General features: G+C 40.2%; 1 protein-coding gene across 4 annotated transcripts in view; it reads right to left on the bottom strand.

Annotated features, from left to right (window-relative positions):
- Window positions 1–14,397, bottom strand: part of LOC100647887 (transcription factor AP-2-epsilon) — a 198,533-nt gene that overhangs the window by 74,824 nt on the left and 109,312 nt on the right. For 2 of the 4 annotated variants that reach the window (XM_012315183.3, XM_048414476.1), the window contains exon 1: window positions 4,430–6,688. The exons of the other annotated variants lie outside the window; for them this stretch is intronic. In XM_012315183.3, the coding sequence (XP_012170573.1) occupies window positions 4,430–4,708 (279 nt within the window). In that variant the 5' untranslated portion in view covers window positions 4,709–6,688. Of the gene's footprint in view, window positions 1–4,429; window positions 6,689–14,397 lie in introns of those variants that run through there. 4 annotated transcript variants of the gene reach the window in all.

The following is a 14,397-nucleotide window of genomic DNA, read 5'->3' as shown; positions in this document are numbered from 1 at the left end:
CTTTACGGAACATCAAATATTATGCCGAACCTCTAATCCTTGCGATTCATTTTTCTCTTTTCCTTCTTTAAAAATTTGTTAGGATATTTGAAATTTGTTATCTCGATTTTCTTCTTACTTTTACTTTAATCCTTATACAAGAAGTTCTTTTGCGAATTGCGTAAGAGATAATCGAGCGTTCGTATAGTGCATAGAAGTACCTATTATAAATTTCATTACTAGTTACGTGTTTATGATATCATAGCTGTTCGAAGTACCAATCTCCAACTCTCTAAAACCAATCATCATCGAGTACTAATCAAAGGTTCACGACTGCGAGTCACCTCTAACAACATCGAAACTGATCGAGAATTTAAGTTACGGCTGTTCTTCTCTGACAAGGGTACGCTTTCATAACCAGGCGTAATTAAAACTAATAACGTGCGTTTCGGCTTCCAATCAGGAAGAGCACGCTCAGAGCCAGACACGAAAACCACGCATTTTTATCGGAGGATACCTCATGATAAGTGAAAGTCACGCTATAACCTTTAACTGTTTGTTTAATTGTATAGTAGCCATTATTTTAACGTGTAGAAAGTATAGAGATCAAAGATCTGAGCAGCGATTAAAGCTTTGAAACTGTCAATTTTGGATAGAGGAAGATCGACGACTAAACATTTAAGATAATGATTAAAAGATTTGGATGACGATCGATCCTTTAAAATACCTTAAAATGTTCATTTCTGAAGAAGATGGGTTATAGGTACATATGTATTACGGTCAGAGTTTGCAGATGAGTTTTATACGTTGCAAGAACCAACGATAGATTTAGAGATAACATTCGCGCAAAGAATCGTGTCGAGAAGGATCGTGGATGATTTTTACGGGCGCATCCACTGGAAATACGGCTAATGGAATCCCTGATGCTACCTCTATAGATCCTGGAATTGGCACGGAGGTAAACGCGTTTCATTGGGATTCTGTGTACACAAAACAGTAACATCTCAGGATTACGTAAATAAATTATCCATAACTTCATACTACAACATCAACATCGGACGATATTCGCCTATTATCCTTTCCGGTGTTTCTACGCAATGCGCTCTTCTATGCGTTCTCAATGCGCAAATTAAATCGAGTACTGAGATATCCTTTATAGGCATTTCAGAAATATTAACTCTTCGTTGTGCTTTCCAAATATATTTATTATTTCCAGACATCTTTTTTATTTCACTACTTTGACCGCTTGTAAAAATTGATTTACAGCGAGTTTAAAAGATTGTTAATAGCATAGATAAACAATTCTGAAATGAAATAAATTCATTCTATGATTGTTACTTGGTCTGTTGAATGTTTCATATTTGAGATATAATTTTGCTTTAAGTAGCAATACCATCTGGTATTAGCTAACTAATATGAAAACATGGCCTGTCATGTTTCAAATCTGATTATCATACATAGTACAATTATTAATTTCCTCCAATTGGATGAAATTAATCTGATGAATTTTCTCGAACAAATTAAGGAAATCGTTTTAAAATTTCAACTTCATCCACCTTCTCTCAAATATAAAAAGCTATTACCCCCCAGTTCAATTGATCCAAGAGTCTCGTAATCTCAATCAGACTAATCCATACATCAATTTCGTCTAAAACATACCTGGCTTTCATATACCTAATCTATACAACAATTTATTCACTGAATCCTACGGTACACCTGCTACAAGAGAAACCATTCACGGGAGAAAATTTTCTTACGTGGACAGGTATCGGCACGAAAAGCGGTTAATGGAACTTCTAATAGCGTCGGATCGCTGCATCGAACAGTGGCAGGACTGTAGTTATAGGATAGCGTGGTCACATCTCAGGATCCCGCGTAGATTTTTCCTGAAACCCGTTTCGTGACCTCGCACATGGGCTTGTATCTTACGACAATCCTGCCTACGCGTGAGCGCGTCTCACTGGCCTCTGTCCCCGTTTTCGAGAGTGGTCAGAGGCATCGCTTCCTCGAACGATCGCGATGCCCAATCAGAGAGGAGGAGCACCGTCGATCACTTATCTCGTGCGCGATCCCTATCTCGAGATAACTTTTCTGATAATTAGATCGTTTAAACGATCGAAAGATCGAGATAGGGATTTGAATAAAGTATTATCCACGATGAGGATAATAAAAATGAAAAATGAGAATAAATCAATTCTGTTGTCTTCTGTAATTTTAACTTGTTACAGTATCAAGAAATATTTTAACGTCCATCCGAAACTTCGAAGGAATAATGTTTTGAAGTATGATCTATTGAATTTTATTGCGATATCTTGTGATCTTTTCAAAGAACGACGCTATAGAAGTATGTAGGTATTTCTATAGATTAAAAGTAAAATAAACATTTGCCTATGTATAAAATTAATTTTAGCAAACTAGAAGTAAAACGAAAATAAGATAAAGAAAGGGGGAAGAATCGATGATGACATTCAGAAAGAATTGCGAATACTTATGATATTCATCACCTATCGCGACCTTTTATATTTTAGCAGTTTTTTAATTCAAAATTCAACAAATTAGGGACTACCTAAAAAGGAACTAAAGTTCACTATGAGAAAGAATCAATCAAGGACGTGCGAATGGTATTCGTGGATGGTTCAGACGGGTAATGGAGGATTTTATGACGAGCGTAAAATTTAGCAAGTATGATGTCTGTTGAAAAGCAGCATGAGATAAAATAATTTTAGAGAAGTCAAGATTTACTGCTCTGCTTCGTCCAACGATTGTTGGCTACATTTTTCGACTTTCTTCGCTTGAAGGTGATGGGAGATATTGTTCACCGAGACGTCGATGCAATAAACGTACGAATGTTATTTTTAATGTCCCGTTTCTAGATATTTCCGCTACACGCCACTTGATGAATACTTTAAAGCAATGTGTGCGTCGTCTTTACGATAGCAATTATAACGTTACAGTATGACGTAATAAACGATTATGCGCGCTTCGTTATGCGCTGGAAGAAGTCTGATAACTGCTTTGAGTTACATCCCATATTGCGGTATGAGATAATTTGTACTAACAAGCTATCATTTTTAAATAACCCAATATGTTTAGAACAAGTTGTAGAAAGGTCTTCCTAGATTAGAAGAACGGCTATTATAATTTGCTGCTTTTCTATCATTAGTACAATATCGCATGGATGAAATTACTCAGGCTCCAAAAATGTTTATCGCAGTTACTATCATTAGTGAAATTAAAAAAAGAAATGAAAACTTCGTAATATTAGAATTTTTTTTATATTACCAATTACCTTCAATAAACTGTACATTATATATTTCTAGTGGTATTAAACATAACATTTTCAATGAAAAGACATCTTTTACTCAACGATCGTTTCATTGGAACAGATAGAAGCAAGGGAAAGGGATTTCAATCAAACAAAATTTCTAACTTGGGAGCACTTTTCCATGTTCCCAGTTATCCCCAATAAATCATACAAAACCACTATCTTCGAATATTTCTAAAGACGTAAAACGTAAAATTTCGATTCGAGAAACACTTCAGAAACAGGACAGTCTCCGACTCGAATGAAGGAAAGGGCGCTTTAGCTAAATAAGGAGCGGTCGTGCATCGAGCTTCCTGGACTGTAAAGATGACGCGCTAATAGCTTCGTTTTATGATAGTCCTGAATCCGGACACCTGATTTGTTGCCGTATGTCAGAGTTGAATACTCTCACGACAGTGGAGCAGGTATAACCATGCGTAGGCGGACACTTCAACCGACAGCTGGTCTTTCACTTGCCACGTGAGAATTTAGTTTCTACGCAATGTAGTTTGAGAGCCGTCCGTCGAATAGGGTTATGGAGTACGTTTTAAAAGAGGATAAATGTCACTGAAACGCTGCCACATACCACCGTTCTATGTATTCTCAAGTTTCGTGATATGGCATCCGATATATTCATTTTTCGCGTCGAGTCGAAATGTCTGTGCGAACAGGGAGAAATAACGTCGCGCAATCAATGCTTCCACATGTTATTAAGTGTTATCGATGTTAACTTCGATTCCTTTTTGTCGGAATCCATGACGCGTACATCCACGTGATTTTGAAAGAAAGAGCTTCGCGTCTCGGTTTTCAGCTTTCATAAATAGTTTGAAGTATTCAGAATTGCATATACTTTATGATTTATGAACAATGCATTTAAAAATTAATTAAAGAATTTTCGTTCAGAAAGTATTTACTATATAAACACCCTTTTTGAATTTTCATTGCCGTGTTTCTCTTTAAAATAATCCTATCCATTAGCTGTATTCAATGTCGAATCGAATAATGTGAATCAGGAAATGTAATCAATGATATTAATCAACACAGCCAATGTCCTTAAAACTCAGCTGTTTATCGCAAAATAAATAAAATCGTTTCCTAGTGTGAAAAAGAAAGGTGAAAAAGAAAGGTGAAAAGGGAAAAACTTACATCATCCCTGTCCTCGTGGAGATCGTCGTCGGCGCTCTCCTCGAGGACAAAGCCCACGTCGTTGTTGTTCCTGGTGAGTGAGGGCAATTTCCTGGGTGTGAGCTCCTCGCCGTCTGTGTCTCTCTTACGCTTGCCGTCTCTATGTTCGTTCAGCGTGGTCTCGTGCTCGTCCAACATGTCGGTAACCATCAGTTCCGACTCGACGCTCGTCGGGGACACGACTTCGTCCAGCGGTGACATCGTCGACCTGTCGGCTTCACCCGCTTCCAGCACGGACATGATGAGCCACTTTTCCCGGCACAGATGCTTCCTCGGTCACGATCACCAGAATTCGCGGACAGTCGGGTCTCGTCTTCGACGGGACAATTTGCGTCGGTTGCCAAGAGGTGGCAACGAGGCACCTCCACTCATCCAGTGAGTACGGATGCACGTTCATAGAGCCTTCCTTCGGTGCCCAATTCCCTTTTCTATTCACGTGATCGTTTGTTCGACGATTCGTTTTAACGATTAAATAGATACATCTGACCTGGATGTTTTTTTTTTCAACGATGATTTACAAAATTATTTCAATAGACAGCGCTGCTATTAAACACTCTTAAAAGGAAACTAATTAGATTGTCATCGATGATCGAGAGTTTCCTCCCACGGTTTCAATCTGAGACACGATTCCAGGTCTATTAATCACTTTCCATTCGAATCGATCTTCTCCTATGAACATCGCTTCGTTGACATTTTATCAGAGTTATACTCGTTGAGACTTCCTCCCATTAATCACTTTCTTCTATACAAGCTTGTTTCCTCCTCGCGCATACATCCGCGTCTATGTTTGTTAAAGCCACCAGATTTGACGATCCCAGTACGATTCGTACATTCGTGGCGAATCCCGATAATCGAGTTCGCGTTCACCCCGCCCCAAGACAATGGGCTGATAAATCGCCTGTCCCCGATAACGGTGCCGCTCACCGCTAAACAGGACCCCGGCCAGAGCACATCCAATTTTCCAAACCAGGCTGACCCTCTTTTTCCTCCGGATGATCGGTCGTTGAATCGAACAGGAATACCTGCCGACGAGTACTTGTATACGAAACGAGAAACTTCGCGAATTCCGATCGTGAACAGGTGTTTAAAGATTTCGACTCGATGGTCGCGGAGATAAAATTAACGATTATTTGGAATTCGTTAAAAATCCTCGTTCGAGTGTCTTATTGTGAAGTGATACGCACGAATTATGTTTCTTCGCAGCTTGATTGAAGCTCGGTTTATGTTTTAATTAAGATGATTATAAAGTTTACACACTTTTGGCTTGTGTTTATATGTATTCCGAAACCAAATTTACCGGAGGTAGTAAGATTCGTCGACGAAACGATCGACTTTCAGTCAACAAGCGACTGGAACGAAATCGCTTCACGTGTGTGTGGAGCACGCAACTTTAAAACCAGACGTAAAACGATCCCGCGGCGCGCGTCTCTGCGGGCATTAAAGTCTCTGACTTTCCACCGGTTTCGCTGATCGATGACGTAGAAACCTGAATTCTTGCGGGCGATCTCTTCGTGCAGTTTAATAACACGGTCGTCACCGCGTAACTATATCTTCGTTCGGTGTGATTCGCATTAAACGACGCGATCGACATTGTATCGTCGCTCGAAAATGCGAGCGAAGTCGCGTTGATCGATGTCCATGACTGCGTGATATTAGCAAAAACTATAGTATGACGCACGAAAGTGACAGAACGAATGCACTCGCAACGAGTCAACGCAATTAGATCATTCGGAAGAAGGAGGCGGTTCCGCGAGAGCCGAGCACAAATGTCCTGAAAAGACGTAAAAACGTAGCCAGTTGCGAACAGTCACGTGGCGAGTCAAGCTCGTGACGTACGTTCCTTGCTTACTACTGTTCTAACATTCAACTTAGCCTGTTTGGCCCGATTTCACCGTGGAATCGAGTCGCGCACCGCTACCGGTAATAGGATTGCACCGATCGATACCCGCACTCTTTCTATCGGCATCACGACTTCTGATTTCGGTGCTCGAAACCTCGTGGACCACAATTCGCGCATATTCATAATTTACGTTTTAATTGATCAAAAGTATTAAATTCTGGCTTCCTTTTCTGTATTCGATTAAACGTGACAGTTTACGTATTGATTTCTAAAATTATCACTGATAACAAGTTGATGTCGATGAAGCTGTATCTATCACCTCGTTCCATAACACGATCACCAATCATCGTTTCCATTCATTCATATTTCTAGCTAATCGCCGATCGAATTTGTTGTCCTTCGATGACTTCGTTAGCGTGTCCCGTGATAGCCTGAAATTCCCTGGCTCCGCAGACACAATGTAGCAACAAGTAACACACGCGTTTTCTTTATCGATGGCCGATACGATCCACATCGGAAACAACGTGAGCAGACGTAACGCAACCGATCAATATCCACGTCGAAACATCCTCGGGCGAGAGTGCGTTGAGAGGAACGGCGAATCCCTCGGGCGTCGTGCGACGGATGTTGACGTCCTACGACGAAGATCCACGGTCTCGATCTGAGTCACGTGGCCGCCAGTGTCACGTGGGGGCGGAGAGGGCGGTCACGGTAGCACGAAGACAGCCACACGAGACCGAGAGGGAACGGTCGAGAAGATAACCTGCGGACTCCGGATCGCTGTGCAACGTGTCGCAATTTTGGAAAAGTCGATGCGCGAAAAGCCTGGTAGAAACACGTAGAAGCGCGCGTATTCAATCGAAGGTCGACGAGGACCGATCGTGCGACACCGCGTTGCCGCGCGCGCCTCTCGAGAATGGCCTAGAGGCGAAAAGAGGAAAGGATCTCCTCGAGTGGCGCCGCCCGCGGCAGGAGGGGGCAAATCTCTCTCCTGCTCTTGTCGAGAGCAAGTGTCGGGCCCGCACGATATGCCCGCTGGACCACCACCACTACCTCCGCGTCCTCTCGGCCACCACCACCACCATAACCAGCATCCTCGGCCACCACCACCGACGCAACGCCGAACACGCTACCACGGCCGATGCCATCGGTATCACCTTCACGAGAGAACGCCGTCGCCGTCGATACCAGCTGTCCTCTCTGAGCGAACACACGGTCTCCCCTTCTCTTCCACGAGCTTCCTCAGAGCTTCTCTTCCTCGCCATGACTGTCCACCGTCGTTGTCGATGATTCCCCACCTCGACAGGCAGCGCAGCAACTTGTCTCCGTTCAACCACGACCGAGAACCGCTCGTCGCTTCTTTGTCTCGCCGACCGTTGCTACCGTCTCATGCTCTCAAGACATCGTATCAAGATAGATATGGGCGATATCTATCCTATTCCCTAGCCGGAAAACACTGAGAACCAGCTTTGTTCTACTATTTACCAGTCCGAGTCTTTGCCTCGTGCACGCGTACTCGATATCCTTTTCCCTCTATCTTTTTCCCGATCCACTCCCTTTCATCCTGCTTCTATCTTGTTCATGCACGATTCCATTCGATCAACTTGGTCCTTCCTCGGAGAAGCACGCTAGCCTGTACGCTTTCTTCGTGCTTGTTTTACTCTGTCTCCGGTATTCTCGCATATCCTTCTCTATAATAAGCGATAATAAACGGGTGGAAGAGTTAAATAGGAGCGACACACTCGCGATTGCTTCACACATACTTCGATATTTTCCATCAACGAATCTCGGAATAGCAAGGTCCGTCTTCCTTGCTGTCAGTTTCGCTAATTCTCGCGCCATTACTCTCACTATCAGTCGATTCATGCGGTATGCGGTGGACGATATCGCCGCCGTTCATAGTCGTTCACGCGAGTCATAAGCTCGGTTTCACGTTGCGTGTCGACGGTTTGCGCGAACGCGTGGCGTTGCTGTGACAGTAGACGTCGACACCTCGAAGCTTATTCCTTGGTCACCGGCTTTAAATCGCCACCAACTCCTTAGCTTGTGCGATACCTCGGCGAGTGCGTTCCTCTGACCGCTCGCGACCGTTCGATCGACTGGTAAATTGCGCCGGACCGGTCTCACCTTCTCTCCCCCTCGTACACCCTTGGTTTCTCTATCTTCCTCCGCAACTATCCTCGTTCTCTTGCCATTCTTCCAATTAGCATGCTATAAGTAGAGCTATGAGCGATTCAAACGTTTCTTCGTCTCTTCAGGATACGCCTGAATGCTTTTAGCGCGTGTTCGATGAATCGAAGATCGGACGTGAGTAGGGACTGTTTTACGCCGCAAAAACTGACGGTATAGTAAACGTGACGATACTCTCTCGAAGTTGTGGCAATGATCGCGATATGTCGGTTGCAAGTGAAGTCTTTTAAAGGGAACTTCTAGGATTAATCGAAATGTTATGATGCTGCTCGTCGTAATTGAATTCCAACAAACAGTCAAATTTAGTAGATTGGATCTTTTCTCCTTTTAGATGTATTTCTATCTTCTGTTAAAATATGACGTGATCACAAAAGACGTATCAATTGATTGATATTAATCTTATTTTCAAAGTAATTTGAAGCTCCGAGGAAAGCCCGTAAACTTTGGAATTCGAACTTCTATTAACTTTGATGCCGTTAGAATGCACCATGAAGCTCAATTAAAATCGTGATTTTCATTTCGTTCCCTCGTAACGATTAGGAGATTGATGTCCGATATTTTTATGAATAACGTGCGCGTGCTGAAATAAAGAAAAAAATGTCGGCATCCTATGACAGGATCGCATATAGGGGAACATTCCTCCATATGTTAACCCAAATATGAGCAACGGCGAACGTGAAATAAGACGCTCATTAAGAAAGAATGTTTTGTTGGAACAGTTAGCGGCGGTATATAATTTAAACTGCAATAAACTTGCTTAGAGCATACGTTGTTCTGTTACCTCATGTTCTATGCCGCGACTTAATATTCGCGCAAAAACCAACAAACGAAACGAAGCTAACAGCTTCGACTGCGGATTTATAGCGGAATAACTGAACAGTAATCGGTCGTGAATTACGCTTTCATTCCTAACGATTACGTTATAAATACCAATTTGCCAGAAATATCTTTGTTGCGCCTATAGTTGCCTCCGATCATAGTATCATAATTATGAATGTTCCTTCTCGAGAAAATGATCATGCCAGAGTAAATGAAAGTACTTAATACCTTTTAAAGTCGTGTCTCGTCGATTACACCGCGACATTGTTGAGTGACAATAAATATGCCGAATTATTCGATATGACAATTTTTTAAAAGCATACCGACATTCAATTAACCACTTTCCCGTTGTCTTAATAAACTCGTAGCATTATATTTCTTATAAAAAATAAATCAAAACATTTCACATAATATTTTACTAAAATATTTCTCACCTTTCGTATTGAATGTGACTTTAATCCATTCCCTTTATATTTTCATCGCGTATTCGCGAAACAATCCTCGCTTCTGAGATACGCGCCCTTATTATCGCTAGGATCGATATCAGACTTTAACGAGTAAAAATATTCGGATCAGATGAATAGTAACTGGCAACAACGGACCTTGGAATCGCAGTTTCCAAAGGAGGCTGGTCCCTCCGGCATGCGAAGACAGATCAGCTCTTTTTTCCTCTTCCTCCTTGCACATTTCGCGCACCTGTCCAGCTTCGACGGATGCTGCTGTGATTTCGTTTCCTATAAGTTTCTCTTATTTTCTTTTTTCTTTTTCAAGTTAAATTGTCTAAGTGATTTTAATTACGCATGAAACTCTACGCCAAGTGACTGTGATATAATTCCATTTCTGAGAAAAATTCGCAGCGAATCGTTGGCAAGTATCGACGAATTTATGAGACGATATGTGACAGAGACTTGTTTGTGTGTATGTACAGAGCGTAATAACATTTGAAAATCAAACAACTAGAAAATTGTTCGATATTCTTTAATTCGGCTTTTGAAAATCCCTTTACGATAAATAATTAAAAAATTGTCTCGTTCACTAATTCTATTAATTATCGACAGTGACTTTCTTAATAATAGTTATCTAATCAGACGTGATACAATAAAAACTTTCGTGTAAAGAAGTTTTTATCTCAACATTGTAATTATTTTGAAATTGTTCGATAACGGAGTTACTCGTGCAAAAGTTATCGAACGAGCACAGAGTGCCGAAGAAGTAAAAATCGGTGCGAGAAAGCCACCCACGTACGTAATTATGAGATCACTGCCGAAAACAGCGTGGATCCATGTCCAATAGGGAAGAAAGAGGCGACCGTGTGCGGAACGAGCAAAAAGGAGAATGGTTAACGAACTCGTTCGACGCATTCCCCGTGTCAGGATACAAGGGGAGATACGTCGGCCGTGTTACAAGAACGCTGCTCGATATATCGTGACGTAAGCGGGGGAATTTCGAGGAGAACGAGCGCGACGCGTTCGAATGCTTCTATGAAAGTGGAACGCTGCGCGTTTCTCGTGATTTACAATGTGTTACCTGAATAAAAATAGACCGGGCGTGCTCTATAAACGAGATATACGAGCGTGTAAAGTACTTGGAAATTTGAAGCAAAAAACGAAAAGGACGAAATTCGAAATTTGCAAGAGCTTTGCTTACGCGTGGTTGAATATTCTGTCGCAATTTGTTGTAATTTCAACTTTCGACGACAATTCTGTAGTCAGTTATCTGCCGTTATGATTATCATAAATCTGTTTAATTGCCGATAAAATATTTTTGATTGGAGCTCGATGATATAATTGAACCGCTCAGAAGTCAAACTTATCAATTTCATATTTTATGAAGTTCTCGATTGCATGAACCAGGCACGTAATTAGAATTTAATATCTTGAAAAAACAAACGACGTATTGTCACGAATTTATTTATCGCTAAGAGACGATGTAAAGAGATCACAAATTCCAAGGTAAATTTTAGAATGTAATATTTTTAATTTCAATTTATTTCGAATTTCGTTATAATATTTAATTTCAATCAGACCTAATTTTAATTCTCCATATTACAAAATTTGTATCCTATTTCTTATAAAGAGAAAATGAGATGTGCAAGCTTCGATGTAATCTCATTTTACCCTGCTGCATCAATCCTTTTCTTTTTCTTTTCCTCTTTTGATCTCAATATCTAAGCTTAATTACAGCAACGTCAAATCAACAGGCGTACTATTAACTCCCTAGTATCCTATCACGAATCCATTCGGGAACGATAAAAAGATCCAAACAGAATAGCAATAGACGCGACAGCTTACCCTATTCGAGTTAATGTGTATTCGCGTGCCGAACGCGATCGTCGAACGGCACAGCGCGGCGCGATACATTTTTCAGATTAGAGAAGGATTACTCGATAACGGTGAATACGTCTTTCGGGTGTGAGACGCATTGACGTTCCCCGGAGAAATCTTTGAGCATATTTTCACGTCTCTTGTAAGGGTGTCTCTGCCGGATGCAGATAGCGGCGGCCGTGTCCCACAATATGTGGCCACGTATGGGATCCGCACAATGTCCCTGATGGTAAAGGCCATCCAACCTGTACGATACGACATAATACTGGCTTGGATAATATATTGCTGTACAAATGGCACGACGTCCCTGTCGCCCCGGCCTACCTGTATCCGCTTATCTCCGCTCGATTTTCTCGCCAGCGTTCCCGTCGTTTACATAGACTCCACTCGCTTGATCTACTCGCCTTACGTTTTCGGGACATGTGAAAAATCAGCTCGCTCCAAGACAATTTACATTCATCCTGTGTTTCTTCCATCTAACTTTAATCCAGAAACCGACAAAATTTATTAATAGTTTCACGAAAATTTAGTTATTTCTACCTATATTTGACTTTAACCAGTTAGCTGTTTTTGACGAGTATACTCGTCATGAGCAAAAAGTAATTACAATTTGCTGTTTAAATTGCAATTTAGTAATTGCAGTAAATTGCTGTGATAATACTACGAAATAAAACAGTCATTTCATTACAACCTAATTGTATATTATAACAGCTACATATACTTTATGTTTGATGAGTATACCTATCATCGCTTACTTTTTGCGACACACTTTAGGTACACACTTTTCAAAGAGATTGCAACAGGTAATTGGTTCGGAATTATGATGTCTCCGATGTTCGTCATTAGAAAGATTCAGAGGTTCTCGCCTAATTGTTCTATCCACAGAATTACATCCTCTGATCAGATTTTCGCTCTCTAGACGTAAAATTGTAAGGATAAGGATTGCTAGGAAACCGAATAGACTTCGTTGCTTTGTTTTTCCCGCTATCGTCTGTATTTTCATCTATACATACTTTTTTTCACGCGTGTAACGAAATTGATTTATTAATATAATTACTACTTATATATTGCAATAATAGTAGTAGCAGTATTATTATATATGTGATTTATTAATAATGTATAGTATTGTATATGCAAATTTGGTAGATAATACTCTGTGCAGATTAAAACCCCTTATACATATGTATGCATGCGATATCAGTATCATTTTATTAAAAAGTTTTTTAGGCTTACAACGTAGGAAGAACTTGATACATGATAAATTAACGAGTATTTACATCGGTATAATTTCCGCTGCGAATAGTAGCGGAAACTTGCTTAATGTATATCTGTCATTTAAATACATTCTTTTTCATCTGTTTTTTCAGTTTAGTACATAAACAACATGTAATATGACACTATATAGGCGAAATAAACGTATGAGAAATATAATTAAATAATTTAAGCTAAGATAAGCGAGAGAGTTCTAGAGGATATAAGAGCATTTGATGAGAACAGGGTAATGAGATTGAAGAGAAATTACGAGTGTACTTTTCCAATGTTACAAATTAATGTAGCGAACTGGCTAAGGTATGTATACAAATTTTAACAGTTGTGTGCTCTTACTTGCTTCTTGTGTCTGCGTAATCTTTTTTTCTACTGTATCCAGTAGGTAAGACTATCTGTCATTATGGTACTCATAGAATCAGGTACTAAAGTGTATCACGCATATATTAGAGAAAAAAACTGGTGTGACGAGAACCTCTTTAGTTGTATCTGTTTTTTTTTTCGCTGACAAATACAATTTCCATTTATTAATAGGTATTTAATTAACACACATTTCATTGATCGCTAGAAAAAACATTAGAAAAACTATATTCGTATAAATGTGTACATGTATTTGGGCAGAGAAAGAAAAACGGGCAGAGAAAGACAAATTAATCATATTTTTGCGTCGTTTAAAAGCATACTATTGGAAAAGCATAGAAAAAACTAATTAATTTATAATAATTTATAATAATTTCCAACATAATGTAAAGTTAATAATACATAGCGAAGTATTAAAAATTATAGAAGAATCAAATATCATTTTCTCGCTTAAACATCGGTCGACGTGTTCTATAACATATCATTTATACATATACATACACGTAAGAATAATATCAGATAAGATAACCATACGTCGCTGAGTTACATTACTTTTTAAAAGATAATACTGCTTTTGTTAAATAATTCATATTTAAATTTCTATAGTGAAAGAAATCGAATAATAAAATCTGTTGCAACATTGAACTTTCACTCTTTTTCTCACGATTCACGTTTTAGATTGCTACTTCAAAGCGCTAATTTTTTCCCATTAAATTTCGTAAACGTTTCTACTCGCGACCGATCGATCGAGTTAGCGCAAGACCAGTGAACGAGCGAACGGGAAACAATTTAAACGGGAAAAGCAGAAATAAATGCGAGCACTGATTACCAGAAAATCACGTTGCCAATTGCGTGTCGCTGGATTGGACGTTACGATCGCAATCACGACCATCTGGATCCGATCGTTGCTATTTCGTTTCTTATCCATAGTCCAGCGAATGATAATGGTAAATAGGCGTGGCTTGCTCAAGATTTGTTATTACAATCACGTCTTCGACCACGCGATTAGAGTCGAATTGCGCGAGTCGCTTCTAATACAACCACCATTCTTGCGGAATCGAGTCTGCAGCCAGCCGATTTCGTTCCAACTCATCGTTCTCGCCACGCTTTTCTCGACCCAGACATCTTTT

This window comes from Bombus terrestris, chromosome 2 (genome assembly GCF_910591885.1).
Source record: "Bombus terrestris chromosome 2, iyBomTerr1.2, whole genome shotgun sequence".
In the NCBI taxonomy this organism is placed as follows: domain Eukaryota; kingdom Metazoa; phylum Arthropoda; class Insecta; order Hymenoptera; family Apidae; genus Bombus; species Bombus terrestris.
The sequence above is the reverse complement of the archived record's forward strand: the minus strand, read 5'-3'. Positions and strand labels throughout refer to the sequence as shown.